The sequence below is a fragment of the Vanellus vanellus genome (genome assembly GCF_965231255.1).
Source record: "Vanellus vanellus genome assembly, chromosome: 8".
Classification (NCBI taxonomy): Eukaryota; Metazoa; Chordata; class Aves; order Charadriiformes; family Charadriidae; genus Vanellus; species Vanellus vanellus.
The window spans coordinates 25,074,128-25,085,465 of NC_138913.1; the positions used below are offsets into that span (position 1 = coordinate 25,074,128).

The window sequence follows — 11,338 nt, forward strand, 5'->3', positions numbered from 1 at the left end:
AGAATTTGAGTGGCTTTTAAAGAGTGAGGAATGATGAGAGCAGCATGCTTGCATGGTGAAAAGAACCTTTCAGACATCTTTTACAAACGTTTGTGATTGTTGTTGTGTGTCTGCCATGCGAAGCTGATGCCTTGTTTGTGGTTATTATATTCAGGGATTCAGTCGGGCTGCTTGAAGCGTATGTGTTGAATGCATCCTGCCTCGCAAAGGCAACCGTGAGCTAAAAGCGCTCTCCCCTGAGTCACTGAGCTCTTTGGTGGGAGGGGAACTCTTCTGTGGTTTATTTTCTCCTGTCCACTCCTTAAAGATATGACATCTGCTTATGCTAAAATGTGAGAGTATGGCTTCCTAAGCAGATAGCAGTCCATCTACCTGCCCCTCACTGGCGTCTCCTTGTGGAGGCCTGAAAAGACCTCACTTGGTGGCACAGAGCAGTTTCTGTTGTCTCTTTATCATTTTGCTGACACCCTGTTACTTAATTTGAGTGGTTCTCTCCAGTGTATTTTGGGCCAGTTTGCTCTGAGGGTAGACGCAGGTAGTTAAGAGTGTGTAGCAATGTTGCAGAGCCTGCTTCAGCCTGAGAGACACCCATCTCTGCATACCTTTTCTGGCTGGATAGGATAGGAGAGACCTGGGTTCACGCACCCCTTCTAAATCAGCCACAGGAAAGATTTGAACTTAGATATCATCCATCATTGGTGTCCTTTTTAACTTACTACCCCAGTAGGCAGATATCTGTCTGCTCTCTGACCGTTTGGTGTGATCCCACAAAGCCTATGCTGATGCTGCAGGCCATCCTCCACCTCCATCACAGCGGCCCAAGGGCCATGGAGCTCACAGCTCCTTGGTGGTTGTGTGCACAGTCACTGCAGAAACATAAATGTTGTAGGGCTTTTGGAGACGAAAACTGAAGGATCTACAGAATTTACGCCCCTAAGGCTAGACAACAGCTGAATGGGAGCTTTGAGAAGCTCCGGTACAAAAATGCTCAACTCTGGCAGCTAACTTGTCACAAACTTTCTTGTGGGTTGGTGTTGCTGGTGCACAGGTTGTAGCATACTCAAACCTGACCTTTCTCTCAAGCTTTTCTTCTTATGGTACAGAGAAATGGCAAGTGGTGCCTATATATATGACCTGTGAGATTTTTCAGCTGAGAGAGATGCAGTATTAGGCCTCGGGGCTGAGAGACATATGCCTAACTTCAAGCAGGGGAGTAATAGTATTTATTTTGGTGGTACAATCTCTGTTTAAAGTTAAGCAGATGAAGTTCAAATCCTTGCTGTAAATTGAACTTACATTGCTGCTACTGTAAGATCATATCCAGTCTTTTTGCAAAATGGAGTTTTGTCTGTTTAGAACTGCAGAGCTAAATTAAAATCCTGGTTATAAATGTCAATTGCAAATACAATTAGCAGTTTATGAAAAGGCTGGATATTCGTAACATGTAAATTTTCAAGCAAGAAAAGGTGCAGTTTCCCCTTAAGGGAAAGAGTGCCAACAACACATGCTCTTTCTTCTGGAAAATTAAGGAGTGTCTGGGGGAGAGGAGTTGGGATGGCTTTAAATGTTTTTGTACTCCCTTCCAAAATAAGTTTATAGTTTCCCCATATACAATTTAATTAAGCCTTCGATTTGACCTTTGTATTGAGCAATAAAAGTTAACTGGGAAAGATGTGGGTAGAATGAGAGCACAAACAAAGCATGCCCCACGTCAGCCAGTGTGAGAACTGTTTCTGTAACCAAAACTAATGAGATCATCAGGACAAAAGCAACAGCCAAAGCATTTTCAATTATTACTAATATTTTTCTTCCTTGAGCCAGTTTATATTTTTCTTAATTACAGCTTTGAGCTGTGGCGTGATATTTAGCAGATGCCTTCGGCACTTGGCGTGCTGATCACTTGCACACTCCAGGCTGGCAGGGGCACCTAATCTTTGAAGTCTAGAGCACACATTCATCTTTAACCATAAAGGTCAATCCTGCATTCCTCGCATCCCCCCAAACTCCCATTAAGTTTAATAGGAGTTTTGAGCACGTGAGGCATGCGGTATCAGAATCGCTCGCAGTCTTCTGGATATTACCAGTGAGGCATGTACAGAATTTCTAAACTTAACTAATTAACCGTGCCACACAGTGATGGCAGAAGGCTGTCACAGAGCCTTTTAGTTGTTTCTTTCATTACCAGAAAGTTACAACAAAAGTTCAACAGATTTACTGGGAACATCATGTTTTACAGATACTTCCATGCTGTGTTTCAGGATATCATGTCAGCTGTGCTGCAGTATGTACGAGGTATCTGGCAAACTAAACAAGCTTAAACATGCAACCACAAACATGTGCCTAGGACTAGACTAAAAACAGATGTTTCCAGGAAATGTAAAAGATGTTTGGCATGTTTTAACCTAATACTTTCAGCTTGTCTGCATTTGAATAAGTCTCGTAATAATACAAACAAAATGACAAAACCTTTTCTTGCAAATGACTGACTGATTAATGGAGCTATTGCTGAATCACACGAGGTTTGTTAGGTTAGGTTATTTCTTCCCAAGGAAACGACAGATTGTTCTGTCTTGACATTTACCATGGCAGGAGCTGAGGCAGCTATACGTGTGGGTTTACTTTTTAGCCCTCATAACTAATACAATTTTATTGTGGCTCCTGAAAATCATGCAGGGTTTGCTATGGCAGCTGTATATCAAAAGCCAAATAAATACCATGACAGGTTTCCTTACAGCAGTATGGCTGAGATAATGTCCTATTCTCTCTCTCTATGAATATGTTCCATTCAAATGCATATAGACAAAAGATTGATTGGAAATGGGGGAAGGAGTTGCCTTTCATGTACCTGTGGCTTCCAGGCACCTGACATCTCAAATTGCCTCACAGTTGTTCCTGACTTTTCTTTATTACATTTTTTTTTTGTTGCATTTGACTTTTTTTTTGTAACAGTAGCTCCTGAAAATTCCAGCCAATGTTATTTCTTGAGAAGAGTGGGTATGGTTCTTCTCAGCCTGAAGAATTTACATACAGAATGTGCAAAATGTGTAGGAAATAAAGTAGTTCTCTCGTTGGCCTACAGGGAGAAGTGATCTGCCGAAGATCACGCAGAGTTTAATGCAAAATTAAAACCTGGACATAGATAATCCTAGTCCCAATTCATTACTATCTCCCCAAGGCCAACTTTTCTTCAGTCACACACTCCTTAAAAAGAGAAATTGAAACATCGCAGAACCAAAATGGAACACATCAGTTAACCTTCATAATCTTGTCCTGAGAGTCTTACGGAGAGGCTGGCCTAAACCTAGTGCAACTCGGTACTTAAGTGAGGAGGGTGACCTATTTGGTTGTAACTCCTGTAGTTCTTCCCTTTTCTGGTTAAAGAATTTTTCCTCCTAAGACTGTTTCCATAAGAAGGTGCGTGGGGAAAAGGCATATATGGACCCTATATTCTTAGGCTGAAATAGAAAGGGGTAGAACAGTACATACATGGGAGGCTGCAGAGCTGTTAATTACCCTCTTCTTCTGGCTCCAAAAGGGATATATTGCACCTGCTTTTTACTGACTAGTATTATATAGCGGACAATAACAGACTCCAGAATTCGGAGAATTGCATCACAAGTTCATCACACTTTGGGAGTTCTCATATTCCCATTTCCACAGCATTCCTGTTTCCATTTGTCTGTTGCAGCTGTAACTGGAAATGATTAGTGCTGGTCTTAATGTCAGGATAATAGATTACTTGGAAATTGTTGGTACATTTTATGGCAACAGCATTGTTTTGCAATTTCAGAGCTCCTTCCTTTGAATATGTAAAAGTAATTTCAGCTTTTGCTACCAGAGGTGATAAAAAGCTAATAATAACACTGCAGCATCTACAGTAATTTAAGAGCCTGTTCCACCAAGTTGCACCTAGCTTTAATTTTCTTATGAAGCTGTCAGCCAAAACCAAGCCTGTGATCAAAGTGAAATTTATCAAGCAACTGAGCTACAATGTGGAGAGTAAATGCAGGTACTGACCAGTTCACTTCAGACCTGCATTATGACTATGATTACAACCATGATGAGGCATTCATGACCAAGACATTAATATGCTATTGTCGATGCCGACATTCTGTCTTTTCAAAGCATAGTGTTTGCATTAAAGTCTAGCAAGAAATGGACAAGTCTGACTTCATGTATTAATGGGGGAAAGCCAAAATAAATTATCTCCCCTTCTTTTGTCCCCCTGACTCTCTCCCCAAATAGCTGAGCTGAAAGTTCTCCCTAGCAGCTCATGGTGTAAAATTAATGGAAACATGTTCAAAATCTCCACTTTGTTGTGGGCATGGTGGATTGAGGAGCATTGATTCTCTGCTGTCAGTGCCCCACTCCATTAGAAACTGGGCTGCTGTAATTAACATTTAGAGGCTAGTCTGGCAAATCTTTCTGTTCTGTTTTTATTCAGAGTTCCCTCACAGGGCTTGTACACTTGTCTGATGTGATGATCCATAGCCTTAAATGTACACAGGCTGTTGGTTAATCGCAAATATACTGCCTAAGGAACAGAGTTCCGGAGGCGCAAACACATTGCTTCCACAAGCCCTAGCATTTGCACTGCTGTACAAAGCAGAGTCTGCCAATGGCCCTCTTTGCTCAGCCATGAGAGGTGAAGGGCAACAAGAGCCAGATCTGGAAGGTGCTGGGGCAGCTTAAACACAAGCTTCCCCAAAACTAATGCAGCTTCCCGCAACGTGAGATCAGCCCACTCAACTGCGCTTCCCTTCCTGCCTTTTTCCTTCACTCCAAAAATACTTTATCTTCCACCCTGTCAGTAACAGCAGCAGCCCATCTACAGACTCTTTGCATTTACCCTTCAGCTCAGTGGAGACGGTGTTGAGCGTGACTCAGACAGATCAAAAGGACGCAGTGGCGCTGGCATATCTTTGCAGGGGAGGACTCCCTATCACACTGATCATTTGCAATCACAGAGAAAGGACTGAGCTCAAGTCAGGTCAGAGAAGGACGAAAACATAAAGGGGATTCTGTTAAATAGATGCGCTTGTTCATTCCTTGGCAGGACAATAGGAAACCTCAACAGGAATTTCAGTAGACCTTGCTAATGCTGTTCATTACAGAAAAATAGCGTGCAAGTACACCAATAAATATTTACATCGTATAATAACCCCTACCAGTAGAAAAGTGCTAATCATTTAGGCTAGGGAGGGTGGAACTAACAGTTGGGGTGCCAATATGGCTTAAACTTGTGTTGGATAACCTGGTAATAACCTAAAAAAATAATAATTGCATTGGTTTTCCCCTGTATCATTACTGGCTATGTCTGACATTCTAGACATGACCCAGCAATGTGTCCTTGCACGCAAACCGCATCCTGGGCTGCATCAAAAGCAGCGTGGTCAGCAGGGTAAGGGAGGTGATTCTGCCCCTCTACTCCGCTCTGGTGAGACCCCACCTGCAGTACTGCGTCCAGCTCTGGGGCCTCAGCACAGGAAAGACATGGACCTGTTGGAGCAGGTCCAGAGGAGGCCACAAAGATGATCAGAGGGCTGGAGCACCTCTGCTTTAAAGACAGGCTGAGAGAGTTGGGGTTGTTCAGCCTGGAGAAGAGAAGGCTCTGGGAAGACCTTATAGTGGCATTTCAGTACCAAAAAGGGGCTTATAAGGAAGATGAGGACAGACTTTTTAGCAGGGTCTGTAGCGATAGGACAAGGGGTAATGGTTTTAAACGAAAAGAGTAGATTTAGACTAGATATAAGGAAGAATTTTTTTTACAATGAAGGTGGTGAAACCCAGGCACAGGATGCCCAGAGAGGTGGTGGATGCCCCATCCCTGAAAATACTCAAGGTCAGGTTGGATGGGGCTCTGAGCAACCTGATCTAGTCGAAGATGTCCCTGCTCATTGCAGGGGGTTGGACTAGATGGCCTTTAAAGGTCCCTTCTAACCCAAACTATTCTACGATTCAATGTGTGACTCGCCAAATGCGTTTGAAAGGCATGCTCAGCCCTCACTATAGGGGAGGTTTCCTGTTCCTAAATTAGATGATAGTGACAGTTTTGACTCTCCCTTTTATCCTAGCTAGTCTCTCTGAGGAATAGTATTGATCCATATAAGCATTTATGAGAAGTTCAGTGCCATCTGAGTGACACATGCATTACTGAGTAGCAATCTGTGGTTAGATCTTTGAGGTGAAGATAATCCTAAATGCTCTAAACATCGAAGTCAAGTAATTTTCATTATGTGCTTTGTTTATGTTGTCAAGATGTGAATTTAACTGCAGTTAACATGGATGAAAGTTCAGCTAAGGAAGCGGACTCAATCCCCTGGACTAACTGAGCTGTTCTCTGCACTCACCGTAATCATGGGGCCTAGATGGACTCTGAGCTATCTTCACTGACCCCGACAGACCTCATCCTCAGCAAGAGTCCCAAAAGCCTGTTTGCAAAGGCTGCTTTGGCAGTTAGCTGCCTTCACTAAGTACCCCTGTTGGCAGGGTTTGAATATTCACACTGGGAATCAGGATACGGGAACAGCACCGTAGCTACTACAGTGGCTGTATCGCCATCATGACGCAGTAATAAATAAACAGTGTAGAATAATATTCATATGCCAGTGTCCAAAAGGCCATCATAGATGTTAGCCTGAGGTTAGCTGAAGCCTTCAAAGATTTTAACCGCTCCATTTCTGGAAAGGAGAGAAGAACTGATGATGGGAAGAATGTTTCTAGCAATTGAGAAAGCTTTTAATTGGGAACCATAAAGCCTTTAAAATGCAGAAGGTAAATACTAGAACAAACCATAGTTGGGGGGTTGGTTTGTTTGGGTTTATGAAGTGATACTCTGGGGGCTTGATTCGTGGGTATTGAACATCTGGGATTTGCTTTGTTGAGACTAGAGTTTCATTTCTGTGCTAGTCTTCACACTGAGGCTTTTTTCTTTTTTCAGCATGCTCACTACTTTTTTTGCCTTTTGCATGTCAGTAGTAGACTGAACATAACCATCTCTGACTCTGAGAAAAAGATTTAAGAGGAAAAAGTCATTTAACTCTGAGTCTCTCAGCCAAAACCCTGAAGTGAGTAAGCAACAGGAACTCTGAGGAAACTGGAATAAAACATGAAATCTTTACACTGCTGAAATTTCTGCCTTAAAAACTAAATATAGGATTGAAAAAGATCTTGAACTGAATTAAGACTTGGGGCTATTTTCATTTATTTTTAAGAAGAGAGAAAAGAGCATTTTAAATAAAATGTCAGTTTTGCACAATTAAATCCCAATTTAGAATTGGTCATGAATAGCATCAGAAGATACTGTGCTGTAAAGACAGAGTGAGAATTCAGAATGTAGTCCTTCCCGTGGAAAGGGTAAAGGCAGAATTTTCTAATGTATTATTTAATGCTTGTTATGTAGTGCATTAAGCAGCCTCTGAAAGGAAAGCTTTTAAAAACCAACAGCCTCTCTGATAGCATTAAATCTTACCTTAGATTTTTGGTTAAGTCAATATTAAGAAAATAAACGAATTAATACATTTCAGTCTGCCCGATTTATAGAGGCCAATCAAGTTACAATGCTGGACATGGCCAACTGAAAGAGGGGAATAGATTTACCTGAGTGAGGTCTTAATTTAATCAGCTGGCCCCAGAGAGCTGAAGTCAGCAGGCTGCAATGATATAAGAGGCAGCAGAGAAATAGTGCCTTTACCGCCGTCGAAAAGGAGAATGACAGTGATGGAAAGGAGTCTAGGCAGTGTCAGAAGACACCTATTTCCATGATTTATTCTTAATTTACTTTAATGACAGTCTGAAGGTTGTCCATTTTTCTTTACATGTCTTCAGAATACTGATATTTTCTAAACATCTAAAGCATGCTTTTTCTCCCCCTCCATTCTGTTAGCACCACTGCCAGTTGGAATTGAAGAGGAGCTATGTCCACATTTTGCCATAATGAATTATGAGTGCAGTGGCAGAATACTCTCCTTCCCACTGTATGGTTTGCCAGCCAGCGTCCCTTCTCTGCAGTCACCCTTCAGTCAGGTCTAGGAATCACAGGTTCCTCTGGGATTAATGTTGATATTATGATAAAATGGAGGAATTCATTGCATTTCTTTTACAGTTAATACTGGCAAAAGAACAATGAGTGCTTTCCCAATACAATAGCTCATTTTTATTATCAAGTGAGTTTATTGATGGTTGTTCAGAACTACTGACATGCAGACAATGATCTCAGATTGCATTTACGTTTCTGGAATACTTTCCATCTTTCAAGTTTCTGCCAGAAACTTGCTTCTGTGATTCAGAGTTTTTATTTTAAGATTGGACTGTTGTTTAATCTGCATTACAAATCTATGCCTTTTGCTTTCTTGTGTATGTGCACTGCATTCATTAGTATCACAAATACTTTAAGCTTGGACCTGAACAATTCTTGTCAATTTATACATTCTTCCAGGTAGGAATTTGTTTTTTGCCGGGCATTTGGGTATGTTTTTACAGATTGAATGTAAAATCATCATCCCATCATCAGATGAAATAGCAATTATTTTTTTTCCCCACAATGCCAATGAGAGGGTTCAAGGGCAATATGAGCTCAATAATACTTGCAAATAGCTTGGGAATGTCAAGATAACTGGAGACTCTTATCAGTCATTTTCTCATTTAAAAAAAAAAAATCTACTTTTTTGCAATAAAGGACTACTACTTTCTTTATGAATCTAGTCCTTTATATGTCCCAAATTGCCCCAAAAATGCATCTGGAGGGAGAAAAAAAAAACAAACAAGTGGTATTGTTCCATACTTTAAAAACAAAAAATTCATGTACTCGTGAGGAAAAACAATGAAACAAAATTTGAAGCATTTTCTATTTGTAGCCGCTTTTTTGCCCATGTTGATGAACAAGGCATACGAGACATCTATGTATTTCCTCATGTCAGCAATCTTTCTTGCCAGGTTGTCTTACCGTATCAAGGGTCTCATGTTGCTTTAAAGTTAAGGGTAGTGGCAAAGCAAAAAGAAGCTGGAAAGTTGACTATTACATTAAGTCAGTATGTTTTCCAGTCTCCTTCTGCAGAAGCTCAGCAACTTGACGGGTGTTTCACTGAGGCATGTTACAAAACCACTCAATCCTAACATTGTGTTTTAAAGCATGAGCCAGTTCCCATCCCAGGTGAAACTGAAGGTACTTTTTTTGAGAGAAAACCAGGTTCTGAGACCAGCCACTGCAATGCAGAATACCTATTATTCTGCTCAGGCTATGTCTACAAGGAGACAAGCAAAGCAGGCCAGTTGGAGACTTGTTGAGCAAAACATTGGGTGCTGAGGACCCAGCGGCCACTGGGTCCAACTAAAACATTAATACAAGCGCCCCATCACTCTCCATACATAGCTCAGTTATTCAGACTAGTGTATATGTTCCCACAACAGACAGAATTTAAAGCCACTATTTAAAAGATATGTGATTAATCTTATATTCACTTTCATGTTTTCAGATATACTCAAGGACAAGAAAACCCATCCAGAAAACAGAAATGAACCCAAACCAACTGTGAAAAAGATTGACACCTCAACCACTACAAGCACTGTCAAGTCATCCTCTAAACACAGTGTAACTGGAAATGGGAGCAATCCAGCCCCGAGTTCCTCACTTGTTATTTTAACAGCACTAGCAGTTCTGTGGCGTTGTCAGCTGTAGCTGCATTGCCTTGCAGCCACTACGCAAGCGTTTCTGTCATTTATACCTACAGCCTTACCCAACAGAAAACAAATTTAAATGGCTCTCTAGTTTATGTGATGTTAGAATAAATATTAAATGATACGTTGGAGTTGGCAGATACCAAGTGTCATCACTTACAGTGTCTGAAGATAGCCTTTGACAAAACCAACCCAAGATACAGAGGCAATGATGACAAGAGTCTGAGTAGCTTAAGTTACGGGATAGAAATAATTCAATACACAGAAATTGTATATGTGTGTGTTATTGTTTTTCTCAATTTCATTCACTGGAATCTGACTGGCTGGTTTTGTTTGTTTAATTTTTCTGATAAATTATATGAATGGTTCGTCTTCAAATTCAAGCCAATACATACTTTATTTTTCTAGTGAACAGCTAACAAACTATGCCTAGAGTTGTAAACCATGTTGAAGTGAAGTACTCTCTACCAGCTTGATGAAATTCCTAAGTGGTTAAGAAGATGAAAGCATGTTTGAAAATTCTTTTCACTTTTACTGTTTAGATTGTAGGAAGCAACATAAAAGCATATGGTGTGTCTAATATATCAGTGTAGTTGCCTTAACTATGGAAAAAATTAGAAACACTTTGTTTACTGAGGGATATAGATAGTGAGTTTGCCTGCCCCACAAAATGCCATTACCAGATGCTTAAGCATATTCTCAAGGCTTATTGGATGAATGTCCAGCAATGGGAAACATAAATAAACATAATAATGTTTTATCCAGTTGAATGCAGCTCTGTACAGAGAAAAAAAATAATTCAGTTCAAACTTTGCCTATGTGACGTTAAAGGGAAACTGACTTAAATTTTCCATAAGGGTCTCAGAGATACAAATTATTGGGAAATCCCATTAGACACTAACTAGATTTTGTGCATTATGGATCTCCGAAATCAACTCTGTTTCATAAACTGTGTATTATTTAATTACATTTAATGTTTAAAATTTTATATCATGGTAGGTGTAAATATATAGCAATCTGAAATCTAGAACATTCTCTTTTATGCATCACCTTGATTGCTACCCTAGAAGATTTCAAAATGTGCATTATATTTCAAGCTATTTCTTTTTTTATGCGTTTTAACTTTTCAATGAAAAAGTACTCTAATAACTTCTAATGGGTTAAAAGTTAATGTGCATTTTCCAACAACTGTTTACAGTGCCATTGAATATATAAATACACAAATGCAACTGTATGAATACAGTGATTAATATGATAAATATGAAACATTAGAATTGTTATATTTACTACATTTCATAATTATTACAACAGTTTAATGGCCATTTTCATGTTGTAGACTTATTATGTACAGTTTTATAAGATTTAATGTAAAACACTTGCCTTTCGTTTTTTTGTAAAACATCTCTTTGATATTAAGAGTTACACAGCCACTGACATAACTCAAAAGAAGAACCCTGTATCTTACTGATCAACTTCAGACATTTTGTCGGCAACTTTGATTATAAAAGACAGCCTGACTCAAAGAAGGTGCCATGTTCCAGTATTACTACTGGACGTCATTATATATAAAGTGGCGATAATACAGAACAAGCATACAGTAAGTGAACAAGGACTGACTAGTATGTTTTCAGATAGTATTAGTGAACATGTCTAAGTATGCTTG

The 11,338-nt window shown here is 40.0% G+C and overlaps 1 protein-coding gene across 1 annotated transcript in view; it reads left to right on the top strand.

Moving 5' to 3' along the window:
• The window catches only part of LOC309675052 (glypican-5-like), a gene marked incomplete at its 5' end in the record, with an annotated part of 391,179 nt that extends 381,479 nt beyond the window's left edge, over positions 1–9,700 (top strand). Inside the window, one exon of the mRNA XM_082487256.1 lies at positions 9,474–9,700. Within this exon, the coding sequence (XP_082343382.1) occupies positions 9,474–9,676 (203 nt within the window). The 3' untranslated portion in view covers positions 9,677–9,700. The remainder of the gene's footprint in view (positions 1–9,473) is intronic.
• Between the last annotated feature and the right edge of the window lie 1,638 nt (positions 9,701–11,338).